The following is a 27,207-nucleotide window of genomic DNA, read 5'->3' as shown; positions in this document are numbered from 1 at the left end:
CATAGGCATGCACTGCTTGATGAGAAAAGGCCGGCTTAGTGGTTGTTATATTCCATTGCATTAACTTTTTATCTAAAAATCATGGCGTCAATAGATAAATTGATCCTTAATTGAGCTTGTGTAAGTGTATTCACAAGTTTTAAAACTTGTGTAGTATTGACTGCCAGAGTCACAGACACTCAATGTCTGGGGTGACAAGGTACTAAACCCTGAGTTGCTCATGACTGGAGTGTGAGCAGGTGATAGATGTAGAAAGACCATGCTTACTTGAATGAGACATGTTATATAAAGCACATTGAGTGCTTAAGTCGAGTAGAAAAGTGCTATATAAGAATCAGTGTGTGTTGTGAATTTATTATTATGCCAATATTTTTCTATTCACTCACTAATAAGTCATCATCTTACTACAAAAACTAACTTACAGAGTTTGCAGTATAATATAACCAGGGGACTTAGGAAAGCTAGACAGATAACTGATTGTATAACTTCCACCAGGTCACCAGCAAACCACTTAGTTGGTTGGTTCTATTTTAGCCACACACTTCTCAAGTACAGAAGATATTACATTTCAGCTCAGCTCTCTTACTTGAAATTACTTGTTGACACCTACAAGGCACAAACTACCCGAGTATTGCTGCAAAGAGAATACAACAGTTTTCACAGTAGTTGCAATACTGCTGAGATGCATAGGCATTAGGGGTGCAACGATACACAAAATTCACAGTTCGGTTCGGTTCGATACTTTGGTGTCACGGTTCGATATTTTTTCGATACAAAAAAATGTTCATGCCTTTTTAATTTTAACTCAAAAGTACAGTTTTTAAATTTAACCCTAACCCTTGTGCGTGTTTTTTATTTTGACAGCGAATGCGCACCTGCGGACCACTTATGTGCAGCCCTGGTTATTTAGCTCGTCATATTGCAGCCACAGAAATTATTTTGTCCATGAAACCATAAAGCTGCACTTTCTTTTTGCCTTATAGTCTGATTTGTCATAACTTCTCCGTTTTGTGGTAAGCTTTTCTTTGGCTGTCACTTCTTCACCCTGACCTGTCTTATTTGGCTCAGCAGAACTAAAATATATATCGTGCTGCTTTTACACACACACTGACATAAGCTCAGCAATTCTCTGCACGATCAACCTCTCACATGTTTAAGCTTGCTGCGGGAGATTTCACTTGTCATGTTTGCATAGTAAGCTAACGATTAATAAGACGATGTCAGAGGAATTGGTGCACAAATTATCATCACTCACAGATCAGTGCTGTCGCTCTCTATACACAGCACGATTGCAAAGTGAAAGCAAAAAAACAAGCGCAAATTCAAACTGATTTCAATATGTCACATATTGACAGTGGCTCACCGATGCCAATGACATAATTACCCAGCTACATTTCCGAAAGAATGCAAAAGCATTGACATATATTTTTCCTTCCTACAATAGCCCGACGGGCAGGGAAGAGATAGATTTTGGTAGCCCGACTGAAAAAATCGCTAGCCCCGGGACGTTGGGCTAGCGATATTGCAAGCCCTGTATCTGATTGAGGAATCACTCATCTTTGGAAAAGAGAGTTTATTACAGAGAAATTGCTCTTTCCAAAATAAAAGCTATACTATCCGCTTCTTCTGGGCTATATTCTCAGCAGCATAAGGAGAATCATGTGCTAACAGCTGTCTAAATGACTCGGCTAAAGTTAGTAGCATGCTTGTTGTTTTTGTCTTTGCACTAGGATGATGTCGGCGTAAATGTGCAGTCATATTCGTTGTGTTCCCACTAGTGCTTTCAGGTTGATCTCGTTGAAATGACCTTAACGCCACAACACGGCAAATCTCCGTTAACGAGCTACCGCCGATCGCCCCGTGCATGGGGCTAGACGGCCTACACGTTAACGAGCTAACTGCGCTAACACACTAGTTCCCACCCATGTAATTGAGCATTGCATGGCACATCCAACATACTGTTTTACTTTAGTTCATGACTCGCTTACCTTCAGGGTCATACGTCACATGAAAACCAAAATAATTCCAAACGCCAGATCTGAATGTTGCAAGGAGAGCTTAACTTCTGTCTCGCTAGCTTGCCCTGCGCTCTTCCTTCTGACTATGCTGTCTGTGTTGAGCGCTCAGTGGATCTGCGCTCGACAGTGCAGCCTAGGCGGAGTAGTCGAACGCAGATTCACTGAGCGCTCAACACAGACAGCATCGTCAGAAGGAAAGTTGATAAAATAAATTACAAATGTTGTATTGTTCGATACATATGCGTACCGAACCGAAAGCACTGTATCGAACGGTTCAATATCGATACGAATATCGTTGCACCTCTAATAGGCATTTATGTTTTTGCAGGAGTTCTTTAAAATTTAAGCAAAGCAAATGTCTTTGCTCTCATTGCTGACTTGTTTGCAGTGTAATTGGTTCAACACTGCTAGTCACATTGGTTCCCATTACCATAAGTCATTATAAACTTTTAAAGACGTTTGAATCAAAAGCATTCTGCATGACAAGTGTTTTCCACTCCTGTTATTTATATTAATAACACTACCAAATCCATGCTCTCAGGGCTTCATTTCAATGCATGTCCCACTTCAGGCTTGTTTCTCCTTCAAATGGATTCAAGCAGCATGATTATAGCAAGACTTCTTGAACTAATTAAGCCCAAGGTTACTGTCATCGCAGAGCTGCTCTCATGAGGATCTTGTAAGAAACCTCAAAAAAGAATTGCGAACCAGAATTTCTGTCTGTGATTTTTTTCAATGTTTTAATGGGAGGACTTTATTAGTCATAATTAAGGGTGAACTTCTGGGGAAATTGTCATACTCTGACAACTCGTGCCTGGCTTCAGATAATATTTTGTGAAATAGTAGTTTTCATTCAAGAATCTGATTGGAAGTAATGCACAGACTTCAGTGCACTGAGACCCTTAACACTGGTTTATAATTTGGGTCACTTACATTAATAAGATCTAATTGTGACTATCATTATTATTGTTATTACAAGTGTTGAAACCAGTGAATGTGTTTTCCTGTCAGTCATGTTATGAACGTACATCCAGAAGTAACTTACATCTTGGTTGGACATGTCCCAGTAAGGCCGTTCTCCATACGACATAACCTCCCACATGACAACACCGTAACTCCACACGTCACTTGCAGAGGTGAATTTACGGTACTGAATAGCTTCTGGTGCAGTCCACCGGACAGGGATTTTTCCACCCTGTTCAGTAAAACAGTATCAAACGATTTTTATGCATTTTTCAGTTATATGCAAAAATACACATAAGACACAAAACAGCTTTAGCAGACTTTTACCGACTTTTAGTTATTAGCTATAAGATTTAATAGCTACTAAATCCTTTATCAATGTCATAAAGCTTAGTGTAAATAGTTGGCTGGTCTTGCTCTTTTGCTTCTGAGAACCTTGACGAAAGTGCATCCATTCTTCTTTTTACAATGTAAAAAAATGTAATGCAAACTTAATGTTTTACCATTTTTACTGTTTTGCTGCTCACAAAACCGATATCAGCTGAAAGACTACACACTTGAAGTACTGGCTTGGTATTTTGTGGAGTTGCAATTGAATGTCCATCATATATTCGAACCACCCTAAATATTACATTACACATTTTTATCTTTTTCTTGAGGACATTTCCAGTCCTTCCCTTCACCATAATGCTAATGAGTAAAATCCATTTTTAGTGTTGCCATTTTACAATTTTACAAATTAATCTGATTCACTTTAAGGGTCTCTTGATTATTGAAGAATTCAGGTTGTTCCCTGTTGTGAATTCGCCAGATGGCCACTAATAACAGCATTTAAAATTCCAGACATTTTAATGATTTTCATTTATATAACAATTATAATTGAACTCTAAAGCATTATTAAATATTCGATTTTAATGACTTACACCTTTAAAGCATTCCAAAAGACCGTCCTGTTAGGAAGTTGTGGTAAAATACACAGTTTCACATACTAAAAATGGTGTAGAGTAGGCTGGTGCTCACTCTAACATTCACAAGCAGTGACTTGATTAGAGAATTCAGACAGGGCTCTTGGTGGGGAGAGCAAGTGCTTTAATTGACTCACGGTTGTTGTGTAGACAGCCTCGGGATCGTCGTCTATCACCCTCGACAGGCCGAAGTCAGACACTTTACACACGAGATTGCAGTTGACCAGGATATTCCGTGCAGCCAGATCACGATGGACATATCCCATATCGGAAAGGTATCTCATTCCCGCTGCTATACCCCGCAACATTCCCACCAGCTGGATGACTGTGAACTGGCCATCGTGTTTCTGCATGGCACAGTAAAACACAGACAGGTCAGCCATTTTCACTGACCATGATGGAAATGTAGGTCACAGCACTGCAGCAGCTTCAGCACAAGATTTATGATATTTATGCACTGCACAAATTCTGCTGCAGACTCCCCACTCTCTGAGACACTTTCCAGCAAACTGCAGGGAAAAGTTACAAAAGATGCCGCTCAGAGCCTCCTGCACATCGAAGGTTATACTTACCCTGAGGAAAGCATCTAATGAGCCGTTCTCCATGTACTCGATGACAATCATGACTGGTTTTCCTGGAGAAATAAAAAAGAAAGGGGATTATTAATTAACACCTACATTTTATTTGCTCACAAAGTACTCCCTAATAAAAAGCAGTTATTTTTAACCATACATTTCATTGCATTTAATTAAAGCTCACCATCTGCTCCTTTTATTACTGCATCTAAATGAGGAAATGCGACTAATTTCATGTGGTACGTCAGTCGAACTTTGCCAGCTAAATCTATTCTGATAATGCAGGTCTTACAGAATGTTTGAACTCCTTCATTTAGAGTTTTAAACATTGTGTTTACCTCTCGTCACGACTCCCTCCAGATGAACGACATTAGGATGGTCAAATTGTCCCATAATGCTGGCTTCACACAGGAAGTCACGCCTCTGCTTCTCAGTGTATCCCACTTTGAGTGTCTTGATGGCAACTGACACATCCCGTTTTCCAGGCAGCTTCAGTCGGCCACTGCACACCTCTCCAAACTCTCCTGCGTGAGGTGAAACTTCATGAGTGAGGTGGAGAGTGGGTACAAAAAAACGAAGAAGCAGCACTTCAAGATGACAAATTTATTAGTGTATTTTGAGACAAAGCAGCTGTGCAGAGCAGGAATACAAATTGGAGTGTGACACCTTGTTATACTCAGGGGAATGCAGCCCACACCTATAATAAGACATGCTAGAGATGCATAGATACTGTCATTGACCGCCTCTGTAAAACCCATGTGGCAGCAATTTTTCAGCTGTGGGTAGCGCTGTGATTGCCTCTACCAAATGTAGCCCACACATTAATTGCAATGAACTTTTTTCCCCTCTTTGCAATTGCTCCATCAATACACGATGCATAAAGCTGTGTCCCCATTCAAGGTGTAAATATTTGGTTGTCAGTGTGATATACGAGAGCACCGACTGACTAAACACAAAGAGCTGAGAGACATGGGATGGGCTCACCTGCTCCAATAACCCGCTCGATTTTAATGCAAGAGGCATCCAGCTCCTTGGCAAATTGATGGACAGCCCTGTTCGGGTCCTCGTAGGTTTCGGGGTCAATGTAGGTTTTGGTGCCTGGAAATTTAACTGTAGAAAGGTAAGAGGATTACTGTTAATGATTAAATATGCACACTGCGCACCAGCGGGTGCTTGACAGGCAAACGATTGGTAAGGCCAGTGAGTCAGAGGGAATTGCTGAGCAGTCAGCGGCTGGTGTCAAAAAAGGGAAGCTAAGATTTGAGTAACCTGTGCGTTGTGCTTTTTATGAGGTTGTTGGTTACATTTCACCTCTTTGCAGAGACCGGCTGTATTCAACTCGGTGCTTTTCTATCCATGATATCATTCTATGGATAGCGGGGTATTTTTATGTGTGATTGAGTGGGTGCGGGGCTATCCCACTCTTAAATCTCCCATCAGTTTGCTCATAACAATAAGCTTTATAGCCAACAGTGAGCACGTTTTGTTTTGGGGGGTTTTGCATGTATTTGAATTTTTTGACCCATTTTTGAAGTTCTGCAGTTGCTAAATGACATTGGTGTTCAGGAATTTATCAAAGAAATTTAAGTGTCTTTATTTTGGACTGTATAATTTTCAGACTGATAAGCAAAGGTGTTTATTTATGTATTTATTTTATTTATAAGGAACCCCATTAGCTTCCACAATAGTGGTCTTTCTGGGGCCCAAGCGATGAAGTATGATCTAATACAGCATTACACAGTAAAAAAGTAGATTAAAAAAATATCCACATCATTTGGCTCTTACAGCCACAGTGAGGTTTTGTAATTGTAAAAATATATGTTACAATGTTATTGATATTAGGCACAATACACAAGAATAAAAAACAGGTCACAACACTGGCCTCTTACAATATTTACAATAATTAAAAACTGTGTAAATAGACTTTATTTTATTTTTTTACATTAGGAATAGTAGCTTGTTCTCTAATTGCATAAGCCAGTTTATTCCACGTAAAAGATGCTCTAAATATCACAGTTTTTCAAAACGTTACTTTTGGCTTGAGGAATTACTATATTGCGCTTTTGTTAAAAATCATATATTTCATCTGGATACTGCAGCTGAGCAGAGAAAAAATGTGGTGTGTTTAACAGTGTTGCTTTCTTTATAAATAAAAGTAAGCCGTAGTGTAATTTAGCTTGTACTGGAAGCAAAAAAAGTTTATTATGCATTTGATCCAATACTGGTATAGCATGAACATCCTAACACTAATCTGGCTGCCTTACTCTGGACTAACTGAAGTCTGTTAAAGTCGGTCTTATTAGCTGCTGACACTTCTGTTTAGACCTATCACAGTCCTAATGCTGATATCCATGTTAAAACGTTTAATCTTTAATTATGATGGATCTCAATTTTGTAAATTTTTGAACGACATCTTATTGACTTTACCCACGACCAAATGGATTTAAAACTGAGGTCTAGATTTAGCACTACATATCTCTATTATAGCCCTAATCCCTAAACACCCTTAAAGGCCAAAAACTGCATATTCTAACACAAGTTAAGGATTTGGGATTAGGGCCATCATTGATAATTAGAGTAACAGTAAACTTACCAAACCATATGTTAGAAATGTAAAGGATGTTTTGTAAACAAATGTAAATAAATTTGTTTTTGTGGTAAATTTATTAAACAATTTTTTAGAGAAGTACTTCGGTTTAGAGGTACGTCAGGTGATTAAGGAACTTGGATGATATCCCAAATCTAAACCCTTACCACCAGGACTTAAAGAATATACTTAGGTAAGTTACTGAAACTGGACCACTTGAAATAAATATCTGGGTCTTCAAGTAGGTCAAATCAAACTACATATAATGTGTTGTTTCAAACTAGCTTGCTATGAGCTGCCTAATTTCATATAAAGTTCCCATTTCAAATGCAACTATACCATATAAAGGTCACCCAAACCAAAAATAGACATACAAAGACGTATTAATATTCTGGAATGAGTCTGCCCACCTGTAGAGATCTTCTAACAGTATGAAAATTGTTGAAATATATATATTTTTAAAATGCTCATCACCTTTTGCTTACATAGTCTCTCCCTATAACAGTCTTAATGAATTTTTGCTGCTACCCTGACAACTTGTCTCTAGGCTGGAAAATCAGTCGATCAATTTTTTTTTGATTTGACAATGCACAATGACATGCTTTGAAAAAGACAATAGAAAAGAACATCAAGGAAAGATGAGATGGTAAAGAACTGATGCAAATGAAACATTTTCCATCATAAGAAATGAATGAAGCTAAATGAGATTTTGAGACAGGTTTGCTACTTTTGTTAGACTCTGGCACCCTAGGCATTTGGGAACGTCTTAAAATTAACTCTGTGCAATTCCCAACATCAGTGATAAGGGAACGGTTCATGAATATCCATTACGTAAGACCAAAAACAGTTTGTTGGAAATAAATCAAACAAAACAAGGTTAGGGAGAGGACGGGGGCAGGGAGGGGGTTACTATTTCAAACAGCTCTCCAAATTAACAGTAAATTACAATATTATGCACTATTAGGTTAACAGACCACTTTTGGGGGTTGTTACAGTGTGTATTTGAAATTTATGCTGATAACAACATAACCTGTCAACTTAAAAAATTTAATGAGACACTACAGCTATAAGACTCTGGTCAAAACAAACACAACAGCACAACGAGCACATTCAATCGGAGAGACAATTATTCTCTGAAAAGCAGTCTATTCAATGCACCAGTGTAAATACAGCTAAAGCATTGTGCTCCGGCAAGGGGACACCAGCAGCTGAGATTTCCCTCGACTTGCTCGGATAATTGCTTCGTCCATCCAAGACGTCTGGGATCTGATAGGAGATGTCTTATCATGACTTCCTCGCCTCTTCATGGCAGACAAATTGGGTCTACATGTTGGATTTATGTGCTATCTAGCTTCTCTGTCACCCTGGAAGTCTCCCGTCATTTGATATTGCACAGATCTTGTCCATTAAGCCCAAATCTAGCATTGTTTGTATTTTCTCCCAGTGCTTTTTCCCCTGGCAGGTTGGGTTGAGCTGTGATCTGTTCAGGTGGATCTATCAGATACTTAGCAGTAGCCAACCTAGAACTGCTTCTGCTCTGGCAATGCACTTAGTGACACCCCTGACCCTTTGTTTCCAAATCAGCAGTTTGCCTACAGCGCAGATCATTATGGTTCCACTTGGGAAAGCTGTCTGCAGCTGGAGCTCCAGGGTTATTATTAGGGGTGGTGTATCAGTTTTAAAAAAAATACCTAAATGATAAAAGCAGCAGCTACAACTGTGTGCACACCAAAAACCCTGTCAACCACTAAAACCACCTGCCTTATGGTTACATTTTTAAAGGACTCCCTTTTGTATGCTTGTCAGTCCTTTTATCCCTGCCTGGCAGCTGTCAGATTCATGTGTTTTTGGCCCCTGACTTCTTTATCTCAACAGGCTGAGTCTAGCAAATCAGCAACAGATTTTGCTTGATAGATGAGTTGGGATGAAACAGACATGCCTCGAAGTGCTAAAAGATTTTAAGGCCTAGACATCGATGCAATATTTGTACGTGCGTGTGTGTATACCATCTACATACAGGTGCTGTAAGTGTGTTTGCGGATAAGGAATGCAGGCACTCACACTGGAAGTAGAGCTCCTCATCTCCCTCCTGATCAGCTTTGCTGTACCCACAGTGCCTGTACAAGCGGAAGACGAAGAGAGCAGCAGAATCAACTGATTGTGCAGAGGAAATAAATGCCCTAATTTACAAGAATTTTAATGCAAGACAAATCCCTCAAGAAACCCAGCTGAGCAGCAGGAGCTGTGAACCCAACAGCCTCAACTAGGAAAAGTAGCTCAAGCATCTAATCATGTAAGATATCCAATAATACATGCACTGTAAAGTACTTTTCAACACGTCTTGCAATATTAACGTGTTGAAGGTTCCCTTAAGCAAGTGATTTGCTGGACAAGGCTGGTCTTTGTGAAAAAAGGTGAATGACATAGGAAGATTAAATAAGCCACAAATGATGGACATGCACTTACTGTGGATGAAAATGCTCACGTATGTAGCAAAGCATGTCTCCTTTGTTTCTACTACATGTTTTAAGATTCGAGAATTTTTTTCTGTCTAAAGTGAAGTATTTTGGTTCGTCCGTCTCCAAATTCAAGGAAGACTTCTGATCTTTTTGACATGCTTTATCCAGAAATGGAGTATGCTACTCAGAAATGGTGTTAGATGGTCTTATTCACGTTATGTATGTTGTGAGTAGGTTTAAGTGGAAATTATTTGTCACACATACATAGTAGGACATATGTTGATGGGACATTCTGAGCCTTAGCAGTCTCATAAAGCTTGTATTGTTTGTTGCTTTTTTGAGACAAGAGATATTGAAGGAGCTTACACAGAACATCCCAAAGTAAAAGTACCAATTTATGTTGTGCACATGCCATGTTCAGCAGAATCCTGTGGAGACTTCACTACTTAACATTCCACATCCACATCATGTCTTTTATCCTGCCTTCCTTCTCTCTCCCTAACTGGGCACGGCAGATAGCTGCCCCTCTCTGAGCCTGGTTCTGCCGGAGGTTTCTTCCTGTTAAAAGGGAGTTTTTCCTTCCCACTGCCGCCAAAGGGCTTGCTCATTGGGGGTCATATGATCGCTTGAGGCGACTGTTGTTGTGATTTGGCGCTGTATAAATAAAATTGAATTGAATTGAACTGAATTAGCATTTAACAGCAAACCTCTTAGGCCTAGCGGTCAGGCTGCATTTCAGGCAACTACTAAAAAAATCAACACAATTTCCAAAACAACAGTTACAGCTCCAACACATAAACATTGGTACCTTTTAAATCAAGTTTCAGAGACTTGGAGGTAGGGACCTATGTTACTATCTGCTCCTCAAATAGTTCAAAATTTAAATAATTCATTAATTGCAACAACTCTATAATGATATTTTAGGTAGCATGTGGCAAAGACACAACTCTGAAGATGGTGTTTTATACAGTGACCTGAAGCAGCGATTATTTATGTATTTATTTTATTTTTTATGCTTTTTCTTATACAAGCAAAAGGAAAAAATAATTATGCTCTGTATCTTGTAAAACACATATTTCTAACAATGTGACTTACTCATCGGTATGTTTTCATATATTGTATATAGTTAAAATAATGACATATGACTCGACTGAAGATGTATGAACTAACTAACTTCATTAGTACTTAATAGTATGACCAACAAAGTTATAATAATTAAAAAAATATTTTAAAAAGAAACCTTTAGTTTTGCAAGCAATGGGGGATGCTCTCATGAATATCATTTAACGGTTTAATTCATTTGCATCACTAATGTGATGCACACAGAAAGGGTGATGTTACCACAGTCAGAGCTCACTTTATTAATGTCATGTAAAATCATGCTGATTCTACCTGTGAGCGCTGAGCCACTTTTTTTTTGACACAAAAAGCCCACCTTGGATTAGAATGCTCCGATTCTGATGAATCCATCATGAATCATGGATGAAATTCCACTTGTATAGATGAAAACAGATAAAATGTGTGAGGGAATGGTGATAATGACAGTGGACTGGGTGCTTTGTGATGGTGGAAAAAAACATCAGCACCATACTTCATTTTGCCCTCAGGATTTTTCATACACTCACACACAGGAATGCAGAGCCAAAGCTTTCTCATTGTTGAGTGCTTGTTTCATAATGGTACTGCAAAAAATAGCTTAAATTTTGTTTAGAGTGGAAAAAAAAGAAAAATGATGCCTCATAGCCCATTAGCACAGCATGCCACAAGATGACGGGTGGATGTGTGTGTATGCGTGTGCACTGTGTGTGCGTGCGTGAGTGAGTGACGACTCCACTGGCGTGGAGGTCTTGTGAGTGACAGAAAAGCTAATTGACAAGCGCAAACTCACAGGAGCGGAGAGTCAATGGGGCCCGCGAGAGCGTACCTTCTCCCGATGATGAAGCCAAACACCATGAACACCAGTATGATGGTCCCCGCCACGGCCACCACTGCAATGATGATGACGGGGTTCTGCTCACTAGAGACGATTGCAGCTGATGAAATGGACACACACACCAAAGAAAAACTGAAACACTTTGAGTGAACTTCAGCACATCAGACTACAATCTGCAGGACATTTGGTAATTGAGCCCATTGAGTAGCATGGAGATTGATAACGTGCCCCACCCCCCACCCTTTTCCTAACCTCTGAGAGAGTGGAAGAGGGACGTTTCTATTTTTGAGCTGTCCTTATACACACGGCTCTACTGTTTCAGAAAGTGGGCTTAATAGTCCCAGACGGCGACAGCGATGCCCTTCATCTCAAACAAAGACACATTCAGGTTGAATTGTTTCCCATGCACAGCTCTCACTGTGCTCAGACAGTTTGCACTGACAAACTGGTGAGTGCAATCGTAAAAAGAGGATACTTGTGCATTTCAGATCAAGTGGGTCCGCACTGTGTAAATACTGAGAAATGCAGTATCAGGAAAAAAGTGGAAGCTATAAAAAAATCTGTCATGTGCCTTTTGTCCAATCAAAAATCAATATTAGCAATCATCTATTTGGAGAAGAATTTTACTGTCATATTACACACTTGCAGGTTTTCCTCTGGAAGCTGTGGTTCACTGTCTCGGTCAAGGACATTATCACAACCATGCCTAGACTGCAAACTTCTAACCTTGATACAGGACACACTCGGCATGTGGTTATGAGTAATTAACGTGTCCTTTTATGCAGAAATGTTGGATGTAAAATGGGCAAGGGTGTAATTTTGGGTGAACAGGCTGGATGGTAGATCTCAAAACTAAAGAGAAATTAATGCAAGCAGAGGATTAAATGCGGAAAAAACTGAAACTTTGTTTTTGGGTACTTTTTAAAAAAAAGAAAACAAAAAGGAAAAAAAAGAAGAAGAAACAATTCAAGCTTTATTAATGCTAAAAAAAATAAAATAAATATTTACATACTCCAACATTTTGGGTGGCCAAGAAAATCCCTTTGGCAGTTACAGAAAGAGCAGTGTGCCTGCTTAATTTCGGAAAACACGTTAAAGATCCAATATCCATTTATTGTGTTATTCCGTAACAACTCCTTCATTAAAGATTTATTCAAATTCATAACCGCTAATAACTTCCAAACTATTGCTGCTGCTGTTTAAAAAGCATATCATTTGTTCTTTAATATTATAGCAAATTTATAAATATCACAAAAAAAAAAAAGGGCATTAACAGTAACCCGGCAATGTTTCTATGTCAACAGAAGGGATTGCGACCTTACCTCGTGTATGTCTTTCACAAAATTGTATAACGCCAGACTTTCAATAACACACTTTAAAACTCAGGGCTGAGCTAATGTAATGTGTTTATCCTCTCGACACTACAGCAGTTTGTCCTTGTGCTTAGCGATTTTTCCCACGATGTGTTGTCAGCATAAAGTCAAAGCAATTTGTGTTTGCATTGCTTGAAAGCAACTAATTTCCCTGGGCTATTACTACAGTAGAAGGAAATATTAACAAGTTGTGCCTAAATATTTGAGTGGGGAAAACTGTGTTACAGCCACAGAGTCCCATCTTATAAAGCTCACGCTGAATATGTTCGTCATTAGGTGTTTTGAAATAGGTTTGTTCGACACACCCAAAACATCTTTTTTGACTCTAATAGGGATCTCAGACTTAATCAGAGAAAATCATAAACTCACCATGAAACTAGAGATTAAAGGGTGCTGGGGGTCATTTTTACTATAGAATTCCATACAATCTGTATAACATTACCAAAACAAAAAGACAGGAGTTGCCCCCTGCTGGCCGTTAGAGAGAATGCAGGTTTCACACACTTCCGTAGCGCCTTCACTTCAGACTGAAAATCTATCTTTTGTTTACAGTTAGTGCACTGCTGTGGCCCAGCATCAGTTAAACTGGAGTCATACTGCTGCGCCTAACTAAACCACATACTGCTTCCGCCCACATGGATCGATGCTTAACCACAATTAAGTGTAAATTTATTAATTAATTATTTTTAATATTTGATTTTTTTTTACCTTTGTTATACAGGAAAGGAGGGCTGACAGAGAAAGAATGTGGGTGACTGACACATGCTTAAACTCAGGCCTCTGCAGTAATTGTTGGTATGTAGGTCACCTAATCAACCAGGTGAGCTACTGTGGCACCCTATGTGGTTCATTTTGATCTAAAATAAAGTAATAAATTGTGCAAACCTAATTGCCATTTATCACATTCTTATATCACCCTATAAATGTTGCTAAAGTAACACAGAGAAGATGAGAGTCCTCATTGGTGAGGGCCCTAAAGCTAAATCTATGCTATCAGAATATGTAGTTTTTGTGTTTTTTATTGTATAATTGCTCTTCCAACTCTTGGCAATCAGGGAAAAATAGCCAGTGATACAAACATCACCAACTATTTAAATCAGGGGTGTCAAACTCAAATACACAGTGGGCCAAAATTCAAAACTGGAACAAAGTCGCAGGCTAACATTAATATTTATTGAAATATATTTATTCCTCCAGATATAAGAATGAATCTTTTCTTATGGACTCAAACACGTTTTGCTGAAAAACTGAATATGGAACAAGCAAAGCTTAATACTAAACAATATATATATTAGCTGTATAATACCAGTAGGCCAGCTCTAATAGTAATTTGGTATGGCTTCATGGGCCAAATGTAATTAGTCTGTGGGCCAAATTTGGCCCGCGGGCCAGAGTTTGACACCTATGATTTAAATTGTTTCCAAAAGGAAAAAAGTCATGTTTACTTGTCTCCAAAATATTGGTGTAGTCTTATAGTGAGGATTTATCCTTCAGGGTGAAAACTTCACCATAGCTTTATCATAATCGCAAACTCCACCACAACTTAACGTGATGTGCACCCCCCGATTAATGTACTAACTAACTAACTACGACATAAACAATCATAAACAAAGATTGGGGACCCAGGCAGGAAAAAAGTCCAAGCATTATATTTGTTTCAGTACATAAAATACCAGGACAAGACCATGACTAGGCCGCTTACATAAATTAGGTCATAGACTCTATAAAGATTCACTGCCTTGGAGTGTTAGTCCTTGTGATGACTTGATTAAGCAATGGGCAGTCTTACCAACTAGAAAAAAAAGTTATCAACTGCCAGAAAGTTTTATTCTAAGTTTTAAAGTCAGGTACTCTAAATTGCTACACTTGAGTATCGCAAAAAGTGAAATATGGTCAGCATTAATACTTCAGGAATATGGTGAAATCTAAGGAAGTTATAGAGGACAGGCTTTATTTCTACTTGCAATGATTATTACAACAATGCATAAAACTGTAAAGCATGGTGACAGAAACACTAAGCCCTACCTGTGGCCTCTTCCTTGGTGGTTATCTCTAGTCTAGGCCCAAAGGTGCCATATCCTGCTTCTGTGAAAGCCCTAATCTGGAACACATAGGCTGTGCTGGGCTTTAGGTTGTTCACCGTAGCTGATGTGGACTTTGACCTCACAGTAGAGTAAATCCGGTCCTTCTGATCCTGCACAGGAAAAAAAAAGGTAATTTTACCCATTTTATATAGTATAAGTTGTCTTTATTAGCATTTTGAAATGCTTTCACATTACTGCTGATGAGTCACAACTTTTTAAAATGACAAAGTTAAGGCAAATGAAGCTTATTAATAAGAATAATCAGTGACTGAGTTATATCACTGTAGTTTTAGCCTGGCCTTTGTTACGACTTTCAGAATTTATGTCACGAAAATGGTGAACATCACATTTTTCTGATTGTAGATTCTAGAAGACAAAAAGTTCTAACTGAAATCATTATCTACCATTAGGCAGCATGCCTCGAGGAGAACATAAAGGCATCTGAAAATATCTTTTCCATCAAGGAATACATTTGGATTCACAGGCTGCACGCGCTGTGTGCTTTGCTGTTGATCTGTAAATGTTTTGCTCAGCAAAAGCCCAAATGGAATGCCAGGCTCTGTTACGGGTGCGGTCATTTCTTCCAACTTTCCACTTTTACAGCTGGGCAGACCACAGCCATAGTACGTGACACAGAAGACTGATTCGTCAGTGTACACAAGAGACTGCGGCCAGCAGGACTGACATCAGCGCTCTGCTACTCTGCCTTTGATTTGCTGGGTTAAATTCGCTTCGTTAAACCTCGCAGCAAAAAGCTGATGCGCTCAGACTTGAAACACAGTGAAACAGTAGCATAATCTATGCAGAACGGGAAAGGAGATAACAGTAACAGATTACTAATTCTAGCAGAGCAGCAGCCATGGATTGCGCGTGTGCTAACATGTGTGTGGGGGTGGCTGTGAAGGACTATAGCCTGATTAAAATCTTATGAGCATCTCATTCATTATTGCAATTATGAGACAAAGAAGGTACTTGCAGAATCTTGTGCATTCCACTCACAGCCACGTGCAAACAGAATGCAAAATGAGTTGGAGTGGGCAAAAAAAGAAATGGTGCTTCGGGAAGAGACACAGACAAACAAATGTAGCGCAAACTTACTTTTTCATAATATTTGATCTCATATTCTGTGATGACACCGTTGGGTTGCTGGGGCTCCTGCCAGGAGAGGTGGACGCTGTGCTGCTGCACTCTCTCTTTGATGACCTCGCTGACCTGGGACGGAGCTGTTTAGAGAAGAACATGTCAATAAGTGCAGGGCAAACCCTCTCAGCATGCACAGGCATAAGGCCAGCCGCAAATGAGCCGCACCAGCTCCTCCACCAACACTCGCAGGCCCTCTGTACATGATGAATATTCACATGGACGCTTCTAAATGTTTACACCTCATGATCAAAATTTCAATTACACCACCAACAGCAGAAGGTGGCATTATTCCAGCCAGGAGAAAACCACGATTTGTAGCTTGTGAATGACAGTTTAGTTCAATTACTCCCAACATTTCTAGTGGAACAAGCAGACACTTACTATCCCTCATGACAGAGCTGTTCAGAAAGCCTCTCAGAGGGAGAGGGGTGTACCTGTAACCTCCTGACACCAGTCATATGCACACCAATTATCTCGGGCTCTTTGCATGACTTATTTTAAGTGTCTGGCTGTCACTTACTGCTGCTACATTTAGTTTTGCTAAACAGTGCACAGAGATTTTTTCAGTTGTTCATGCCAGTAACAAAGGATAAATGATACACACATATGTAGACAGATTTTAAGCTAACTTTTGGGCCGTGTATTTGCTGTACTCCTGCTCTTTCTATATAGTAATGCTGTGGCCTCATCTACAGCTATTGTCCTTCAGGTTTAAAATTCATAAAACCATAGCTCAAACCAGTCAGCTGAAATGTAGCATAAAAAACCGAAAGGGTTTGGGTCAGGTTTTGGAACCGTCATTTCATTAGATCTGTTGATGGGTAAAATATGCTGTGCAAGATGTATCAACACACGCTGACCACTTCACCTTTTCCTTGTCTGGTATTAAACTGCAGTAGAATCAGCTTTTGAACAAAGTTTTCTGTAACGCCGAACGTCTTCTAGCTCAGCAGCTGTGTTTGCAGCTTCTCCTACAGCTTCCATTACCTTTACAGTACATCATTATCATCATTTTGATTATAATCACCGTAATTTTACAGCACTTTTCATAAAGACCCCAGTGAGGAAAAAAGAGGGCAAGCTTTTTGGATTAGCAAGCTTCACCCGGAGGAGATGATGCTTTCAAAAAATATGCTTTCTGCAAATCTGCACTCTAAACAGCCCCAAAATCCTTTCTGTAAACATACGGTAAAATCTTGATGACTCACACTCCTCTAGGGGCAAAACATATTAATTAACACATCTTTTCAAGTTTGAGAAAGCTGCCCTGGGGAAGATTTGAACTGTAAGGTAAAAGCCACCTGTCAAAAGCTGTGGTTGGATTTCTTTGCCTGGTCTTTAGATCAGCAACAAGCTTTGAAATGAAGGAAAAGTGTATGAATGAAGAACAAAGATACAAACTGAAATGTACTTATTGACTTAATTTTTTATTTATGTACAAATGTAACGAAAAACAACAACTGCCTTGCCTTTTGGCTGTTTGTAATATGTAAAAAATGCGTCAACCCAGTAGAGACAGTCTCTTCCTGTGAACAAACAGAAGCTACTAAGTGTCTCTGTCATGCTCAGTGACCCCATGGGAGTTGAACCTCTCTACCTTTAATACAGTCTGACCTTAGATTGTTTTAAGATGACCTGCCACTAATGACTCTTGGTGGATTAAAACCTCATTAGGCCTCATCAGCGCTCCTAACAGTAATGCACAAGACAGCAAACACCCGAGACCTTGTCAAAAACCTGCTGTTGTGACATGTTCCCTCATAATCCACCCAAAACAGAGAAACAATGTGTCTTTTCTCAGCACAGTTAGCCAGTCAAAGGGATGACTGAGCTCTCTCTTACAAGTCACAACAAGCAGTTACTGCTGCCTTGGCTGCTTTCTCTCCCCCCATTCCAATTCTGGTTCAGGTGTATAGGTCTAAAACTATGTTTCTTGCCTGTTTGATTCATCCCCAAGTGTTTTAAGTCTTTATTTTTGACATATTTCAAGTGCCTCTAATAGCGCTTATTTCTTTCTATGATATTTTGAAATGTAACACTATCTGTGACTTTTGTTTTACTTTTATGTTTAAATGCAATCAATAACAAAGAAAAAATGCAATTTGGAGAAATAAACTGGAAAATGAGCAATGATCCATGACTGTATTGCAGGTGGCATGCTGCTGTATGGCTTCCAAATATAGAGAAAACTTTTTGTTGGATGATAATACATCCATCACTCTACAGTGATAAAAATTGGAGAGGCAAAAGAATGTTATTCTTTTGAAAAGAATGTTAAAAGGTTGTTATTCCCTAAACCTCTGTCCAAAGACGTCAGACCTAATAACTCCCATGATACACTAGTTACACCACAGAGACCGGGTGTCTTAAATGTTTAAACTCTGTGCTTTGAATATCCTGAGATATCCTTTTGAGGTAAACTAAAAATAAATTGGAATCCCTTAATTCCCAGTGTTTATTACACAACTTCACTTGAAAGGGCCAAACAGATGTGCTATTGCAGAGTTTCTTCACTCGTATTCTACAAGTTGGTTGGACTTATGAAATGTCAAAAGGTCAGGAAAGGTCAGGAAAATGGTGACAAGCTGGATCTAATTGGTTGCCTGCAAAGGATATCACCTATAAAGAGTCACATGTGACTCGGGTTAGGGTTAACCACAAATGACCTTATTAATACATACACTCTGCGCATTAATTCCTGTCCTAGTTACATCCATCATCAACACCCATTTGTGTGGATCTTTTTCGTCCATCGTTTGGTAGGAGGAGCTAAAATGGCTCTTTTGATGTTGAAGGTTGTCGACCCCTGGGATAGTTCAACCGTGTGCAAAACTCAGATTTGTTCCAAGGATAGACTGGGCCTCTCTTAATATCAGATGTTATTTACTTTCCCTCTTCTAAAGGGATATTCTCTAAAATGCACTTTTCCTTATGCAGCTTTATAATGGTTTTGGTTATGCAAACCAGGCTCTTGTCCGAGGGTACAAAATATGTAATATGTAACCAAAATATCAAACATGTGCTTAAGTTTTTAAAATATACAGTTCTTGCTGAGAGACAAAGCATTCTTCTCTTCTTCAACTGTGTACTTGTATGAGAGCTGTTATTCTCATGCAAAGGCAGTAATATTGCCTGATCTACAAAGTTAACATAAAGCATGATGAGCTACTTTCCCTCACAGCTTCTTCTCCCTCCAGTATGTGATGTGAGCTCAGGCACTAGATCTGCCCCATTTAGCCCTGTTGGCCTGTGGATGTATTAGCAATTGCTCAGGTCAAGCCCACCTCCTCCTTTACCCTTTCATGGGTGACAGAGAGCTGGGGCCTTATGTTTCCTGAGAGATCATGAGATCAGTGAACAGTATTAGCAAATGTGATGTTCCATGGGCTAAAGGTAATCATTCCACCAGGGTGATTTTCTGAATGATAAAAGAAGTCATTCTGCATTTCTCAGGGATATGAATCCAGACCACAGTTGAACGTTAATTCTAAAGGAAAAAAACATGTTCCTCGGGCTCTGTCTGCCTCCCCCGCGAATCAGTCAGGCGGCACTGTGTGACAGCCATTAATGACTGACTTGATGTCATGGAGACTCAAACCAGCCAGCCACTCTCACACTTTTAGCCTACCTGTGCTGCTTAGCACAGTGGAAAATTGTATAATTGTCATGCCAGTCTTAAAGAGACCATTTTGAAAAGCATTTGTGCATTTATTTTGCAATATTAGAAAATGTGTTAGTGACCCTGAACACCTTCTGAGAAGGTAACTGAACCAGAAGCCAGTCACCACCATGCTCTGAATTTGAATCATCTTATGAATACATTAGACATTGCATTTCTAATATCCTCTTCTTTCATTCCACTATCTAACTTTGAATCTGATGCAAAGAGCAGAGTGGAGGTAGTTCATTACATAAGCGTCTTTATCTGCCTCTATGCTTGCCTCATGGACCATAGCAATCCTAAAAACTCATATATTAATTACTGCCATTTTCAAGATGTGCTTGTGTATCTTAACGCCTACGGCACCATCTGTGTTGAAATGCAAGAGATTGTTGGTGTTTAGCAGTGTTTAAAAGTTTACAGCAGGTTTTTCTTTTTTTTTAACTGGATATTCTAATGTTGTCTGAAGGGAAAAAGTATTTTCCTGATTCCACAGAAGACAGGGCAGCATGGCACGGTGGTTAGCACTGTTGCCTCACAGCAAGAAGGTCCTGAGTTCAATTCCGCCATCAGGCCGGGGTCTTTCTGTGTGGAGTTTGCATGTTCTCCCCGTGTTTGCGTGGGTTCCCTCCGGGTACTCCGGCTTCCTCCCACCGTCCAAAGACATGAGCTTGTGGGGATAGGTTAATTGGAAAATCCAAATTGTCACTAGGTGTGAATGGTTGTCTGTCTCTGTGTGTTAGCCCTGCGACAGACTGGCGACCTGTCCAGGGTGTACCCCGCCTTTCGCCCTATGACAGCTGGGATAGGCTCCAGCGCCCCCCGCGACCCTGAAAAGGATAAGCGGATGGATGGACTTTTTTTTTTTTTTTTTTTACTTTGTGCACCAACTAATGCTAAATAAAAGCATTTACACATGGGTAAAGTTATTTTTTCATCCTTGAAATCTTAGGAATCAATGTGACATATACTTTAAAGTACAGTTCAGCTGACTCTATTCTCCAGCATGTCAAGTGTTTCACACATTGGCAGTAACTGATGCCTTTAACACAATATGTGGGTCTATTCAGTCTCCCTTTTCATCACTGCAGAAACAAATATTTACAGGGCAGCCTTGTTATTACACCAAAGGCTTTTTAACACTTCATCGTCAGCAGCCTGGGAACAAATAACCAGACACAGTTTGGTTCGACACTAACGAGGTATGACATAATCAAGATTAACTCTACTTTATGTTGTGACTCCCGTAACAGAGATAAAAGCGAGTGCCGTTACACATTAGCAGATAAAGAGAAACCAGCTTTTAAGAGCTGATGTTTGCAAATTATCAGAAATATGTCGATTACTTGTTATTGATACAAATCATTAATCTGAAATCGGATTACTGCACATTAAGATAAATGTTGGCTCTAGCTATTGCTTTACTGTGGCCAAAGTCATCACAATGCTGAGCTCAAATCACACATTTATTGAATATTGTTTGTAGGCTGTGTCAGAGAATAGTGATATATAATCTGAGGTGTGATTGGCTGGAGGGGATGCATTCTCTTTTCATTTATATGTCCCTTCCCTGAGTCGAATTCTTTTTTATCAGCAGTAGGGACAACATTGATCTCCACTGATTTTTTTAATGCAGCAACTTGAAAAAGTTAAGTTGGACTTAAAGTCCAAAGAGTAAGCTCATCAGAAACAGCCTGTCAGTGCTAAGCTCAGCTGAAGGAATGTTATTCTGATGTTAGTATGACATTCTTATTTTTACAAACTTACAACCAAAGCCAATTTATATGGACTCTCCATCAGTCTATTCTCAGTCTATTCTTAATTTGGACTTTTTAGACAAATCTTAAGTATTTGATTGGTTGACTTGTCTGACTTTTTCCCCTCTGTACTTAACTAACAGTCTTCAACATATCACTCAGTACAACTCATAGGTCTTCATGTGTTATTTTGTCTGTTTGTAACTAAACAAACTAAGATCAATCTGATCCCTATAAACAGTTAGCTGTTTATGAATATCTGTGGGTAAGTTAGTTTTTACCAGATGTCAACATACTAGTTAGAATGAGATAGGAGCCTTTTTTAAAAATATAGTGGAATTCTCCTTGAAGGTCAGAGCTAAACCTTCTGGTCAAGTTGTCTTCTTGGTTAAATCTGGCATCTGGCTGCACAAAAAATGGTTGCATCGATTGAGAATAGTACGCGGGTCACTGAAAGAGGGCCCCAATTTCTGCCGATCTGTTTTTCCATCAGCCTTCTGCCACTTGCTCCTGGCTGTGTCCTCTCCTGGTGGACAATGTCTGCCTCTCCCTGAGAAAAGTTCACAATTTGAATTTTGCCTAATTTCATGCGACCCCAGCTGATGACATCGTCAGCTGCCCAATGTTGTAATGTTGCAACTGCCTACAGACTTGCCCTGCTGTAGTACTTTCTACAGCGCCTCCATCTTACAACAAAACTCACTGCAGACGCAGTCCCTGGTGTGGCGTGGACAGCACCACCTCTGGTCCACCATAGGAGTCAGTTTCACCAGCTGCTGCCAAGTCACTTCTCCATAGACTAACTTATCAGATGATTTTCCTGTTTCTGTTTTTTGCAACTGCTTAGCATACACAAGACCACAGATAAACCACATAGTGGTGGAGTTAGAATACTCTACAGATTTAGGGGAGAATAATGTGGTTTAGAGGTAGTGCCAACAATAACTTCAGAAACTCAAGTTGAATGAATGGTATGCCAAAAAAGCCCACAAAAAACAAATGAAATCATCAGCATCTAAATCAAATCACACTGCTGAGCACCTTATTGATGTTTAAAGGTTAAATGGTAACTGGAATCTTTTATTCCATCTCATTATCCTAATTTCGGCTCCCTATCATCGATCATCTGGATTTTGGTCTGACATAATTAAAGTTGCAGCATGGTTACTCATCACTGGCTAACCATAATATTTCGGGAACATGTTGATGGTCCAATCATTCCTATTCACTGCAGATGGTAAGGTGTAAAAATGTACCCTTCAATCGAATGCGTTTGAAAGCACTTTTAAAGAGGACGGAGTGTTCCCTGCATAACAATGCTGGCTGAAGTAGGGACACCTTTTAGTGACCATGCTGGGAGGTCAAAGGATGCTCCGTTTGAAAGCAGTTAGTTTGGCCTGATGTGAAAGAGACCTAGGCTCTGACAGCTCTGACAGAGAGGGATTATTAGCAATGGGAACATCAGATGAATTCCCTGCTGATAGTCCCAGTAACCATCGTGATATTGACCTGCACAATTATTTCCCAGTTCAAGGAGCCACTATCATATTCACAGCTATGTTTTTTCTTAAAAGTAACAGACAGAGCTGATGTGAAATGATGTTGGGTGTGTTTGACCATCAAGTGAGCACTTTTGTTTTAAATGAGAAGTTATTCACTTAATAGAATCCCTCCTTGAATTCTCTCTGCACTCAAGCATTTTTCTTTCTTTTTTTTTTTTTTAAGTGTGTGAGTCACTGAGTGCATCACACACCCCTAACAGCTTAAGTATAGCCCTATGTGCTGCTGTGAAGCCAAGAATCGGAATTGCAGTGGAAGGTCAGTGGGGGAAATTGCATTCATGCTACACTGACATGCACACACAAGGCACACTGTGCATGATTACCCCTCCAGTGCCTCCTGACAGGGAGTTCATTTTTACCCACAGTGGAGTTTCATGCTGCTCACTCTCATATAATATCAAAATGCCATTCAGTAGTGTAACAGATGCAGAAATCATTGGTCAGCTTTGTTACATAATTGTTAAACCAGCAGGGACCCTGCTTATTGAAGAAGCACTCAGCTTCCCTGTGTCAGTGTCCAAATTAGGGAGCAAGGCTGGCAGCCTATCATCAGCAGCTCACAGCACTTGATGATTTCTTCAAGTCAGCTAGAATCCGGTTTGTAAGAGCCATATTTATTTTTGCTCATGCAAGGCAAAAATAGTGTCATTTTCACTCCAGTGTGTTGTGTATGGAATTTGCATGAGCGTACATTTGCAATGGTGAAATGGCAAACTTAGCCACATGGTGTGATCCTTTTACAAGCCCACATACACACTGGGCTTAAATCGTACTGTAAATAAGACTAGATAAGATCATTGTTTTAAAAGAATATTTTGCATTACAGCCAGAACCCAATCAATATTTAAGTCTAAAAAAACCTTAGCTACTAATAATGAGACTGTTATTTAATATGATGCATGGGCCTGATAATTACAGCTAAAAAACGACAAGTCCTGCCATCCTCAGTGGTTTGACTACATTTTGGTGGTAAAAGTCAATACATAATGGAATCTGCACTGTTCACAATACACACACACACACACACACACACACACACACACACACACACACACACACACACACACACACACACGTGTGTATATATATATATATATATATATATATATATATATATATATATATATATATATATACACACACACACACACACACACACACACAGGGAGTGCAGAATTATTAGGCAAGTTGTATTTTTGAGGAATAATTTTATTATTGAACAACAACCATGTTCTCAATGAACCCAAAAAACTCATTAATATCAAAGCTGAATGTTTTTGGAAGTAGTTCTTAGTTTGTTTTTAGTTTTAGCTATTTTAGGGGGATATCTGTGTGTGCAGGTGACTATTACTGTGCATAATTATTAGGCAACTTAACAAAAAACAAATATATACCCATTTCAATTATTTATTTTTACCAGTGAAACAATATAACATCTCCACATTCACAAATATACATTTCTGACATTCAAAAACAAAACAAGAACAAATCAGCGACCAATATAGCCACCTTTCTTTGCAAGGACACTCAAAAGCCTGCCATCCATGGATTCTGTCAGTGTTTTGATCTGTTCACCATCAACATTGCGTGCAGCAGCAACCACAGCCTCCCAGACACTGTTCAGAGAGGTGTACTGTTTTCCCTCCTTGTAAATCTCACATTTGATGATGGACCACAGGTTCTCAATGGGGTTCAGATCAGGTGAACAAGGTGGCCATGTCATTAGTTTTTCTTCTTTTATACCCTTTCTTGCCAGCCACGCTGTGGAGTACTTGGACGCGTGTGATGGAGCATTGTCCTGCATGAAAATCATGTTTCTTGAAGGATGCAGACTTCTTCCTGTACCACTGCTTGAAGAAGGTGTCTTCCAGAAACTGGCAGTAGGACTGGGAGTTGAGCTTGACTCCATCCCACACAAGCTCATCTTTGATGATACCAGCCCAAACCAGTACTCCACCTCCACCTTGCTGGCGTCTGAGTCGGACTGGAGCTCTCTGCCCTTTACCAATCCAGCCACGGGCCCATCCATCTGGCCCATCAAGACTCACTCTCATTTCATCAGTCCATAAAACCTTAGAAAATCAGTCTTGAGATATTTCTTGGCCCAGTCTTGACGTTTCAGCTTGTGTGTCTTGTTCAGTGGTGGTCGTCTTTCAGCCTTTCTTACCTTGGCCATGTCTCTGAGTATTGCACACCTTGTGCTTTTGGGCACTCCAGTGATGTTGCAGCTCTGAAATATGGCCAAACTGGTGGCAAGTGGCATCTTGGCAGCTGCACGCTTGACTTTTCTCAGTTCATGGGCAGTTATTTTGCGCCTTGGTTTTTCCACACGCTTCTTGCGACCCTGTTGACTATTTTGAATGAAACGCTTGATTGTTCGATGATCACGCTTCAGAAGCTTTGCAATTTTGAGACTGCTGCATCCCTCTGCAAGATATCTCACTATTTTTGACTTTTCTGAGCCTGTCAAGTCCTTCTTTTGACCCATTTTGCCAAAGGAAAGGACGTTGCCTAATAATTATGCACATCTGATATAGGGTGTTGATGTCATTAGACCACACCCCCTTCTCATTACAGAGATGCACATCACCTAATATGCTTAATTGGTAGTAGGCTTTCGAGCCTATACAGCTTGGAGTAAGACAACATGCATGAAGAGGATGATGTGGACAAAATACTCATTTGCCTAATAATTCTGCACTCCCTGTATGTATGTATGTATGTATGTATAATATAATAATATAATTAATATAGCTATTAAACAGCTAACTATAAACAGAGCTTTAAACTCTGTAAAGATGACAGGTTTTGATTGTCAAAGTGGAAGTAGCCTCAGCTTGTTTCTGGTGTTTACATGAGGGTCAAGAAAACTTCAAACGGTACTTCGAGTGGCAGTGGCAGAAAATAAAGTTCAAAGTGAAAAACAAACCAGTGAGTCAGAAACCTCTCCTCTCATGCCTCATAGCTGTAATCTCACTGGACTAATTCAGATTCAAAGGCTGAGGCCAAATTCTCAGGGACACATATGACCAGATTTAGCAAAGCCAAAGCAATCCTCTCTGCAACTACAAGTGTGCATTTCCTTTCTTTTTCCCCATAAGTTCCTATATAAAATATAGGCAGTGAAGCAGATATGATCGCATGCAATCAAATCAAGACTTGTTTTAATAATGCCAGGTGTGAACAGTAATTTCCTCCTCTGCCTCACAGAAATCAGGTCATGTTTAGAAAGCCATAACGATTAGCTGGAAAGAAAGAAAACGGCAGTGTGACTCAGAGAACACTGACATGGAACATAAACTAAATGTGTACTGCAGCTTGATTGTGCCAAAACCATGTATTTACCACAGGCATAAAACTGTGCTGCTTGATTTCAAATCCTTAGCCGCTCACATGAGAATCACAGGGACCGGTCGTTTGTAATAACTGTCCCCGGCTGCCAAATACGAATGTTTGTTGACTTATTTTGGCAATTGCAATTATCGTGACATTACACAACAGGCTCGCATGTGTGTGCTGGATGTAATGTGACGTAACGTGAGGTGGCGAGGAGTGTTAGGATGCAAACGAACACTCAAGATACGCAGGCTTGTTTCTCGGAGGATGCTGGAAAGACACGACACGGTCAAAAACAGAAGGAAACGCTCAGAGTTTTGTTTCCATCTGAAACCACTTAATCAGTACAAATCCCCAGGAACTGCCTGGCTGCGTGATGTAGAGCCTGATATTCTCATTCTTAATTGTTGAATTTCCTGAGATCAGCAGAATTCATTGCCCAGACAGCCTGATGAAGTCATGAAAATATGCCACGCTTGTCTAAATCCCTTTTTGCTGGTAAGCTGTGTTATAATGATGCTATCTAACTCCAGCCCAGTACATGGACTGTCAGTGAGAATATACGGTAAAACAAACAGGCACAGGCCAGATGAGAAATGAAAGCACTGGTACTCGTTATAATGTACAAGCTTGGCTTTGCTTTTCCGCTGCCTCGCTGACCTTTCTGCTACAAGCGGCTGGAAGGCATGTCTTTTCAAATACATGACCAGGCTAAACAGAAATCCACGTTAGCATACGCAGTATTTTTATAATTTATCTTAATGAAACAAAGGCTGCTGAGGGAAAAAGAC

General features: G+C 39.8%; 1 protein-coding gene across 4 annotated transcripts in view; it reads right to left on the bottom strand.

The window, feature by feature from the left end:
• The window catches only part of epha7 (eph receptor A7), an 86,795-nt gene that overhangs the window by 8,234 nt on the left and 51,354 nt on the right, over window positions 1-27,207 (bottom strand). The window contains exons 6-14 of one of the 4 annotated variants that reach the window (XM_086262916.1): window positions 16,056-16,180; window positions 14,899-15,067; window positions 11,456-11,600; window positions 9,170-9,225; window positions 5,506-5,631; window positions 4,860-5,045; window positions 4,519-4,580; window positions 4,084-4,293; window positions 3,064-3,213 (exon numbers count right to left, since the gene is read on the bottom strand). In XM_086262916.1, the coding sequence (XP_086119042.1) occupies window positions 3,064-3,213; window positions 4,084-4,293; window positions 4,519-4,580; window positions 4,860-5,045; window positions 5,506-5,631; window positions 9,170-9,225; window positions 11,456-11,600; window positions 14,899-15,067; window positions 16,056-16,180 (1,229 nt within the window). The remainder of the gene's footprint in view (window positions 1-3,063; window positions 3,214-4,083; window positions 4,294-4,518; window positions 4,581-4,859; window positions 5,046-5,505; window positions 5,632-9,169; window positions 9,226-11,455; window positions 11,601-14,898; window positions 15,068-16,055; window positions 16,181-27,207) is intronic. The other 3 variants (XM_086262917.1, XM_086262918.1, XM_086262919.1) reach the window with 3 other exon arrangements.

This window comes from Aulonocara sp. 'chitande type north' Nkhata Bay, linkage group LG15 (assembly GCF_057382095.1).
Source record: "Aulonocara sp. 'chitande type north' Nkhata Bay isolate Kocher_YH1m ecotype deep benthic linkage group LG15, A_spYH_male_GT1.1, whole genome shotgun sequence".
NCBI lineage: Eukaryota > Metazoa > Chordata > Actinopteri > Cichliformes > Cichlidae > Aulonocara > Aulonocara sp. 'chitande type north' Nkhata Bay.
The sequence above is the reverse complement of the archived record's forward strand: the minus strand, read 5'-3'. Positions and strand labels throughout refer to the sequence as shown.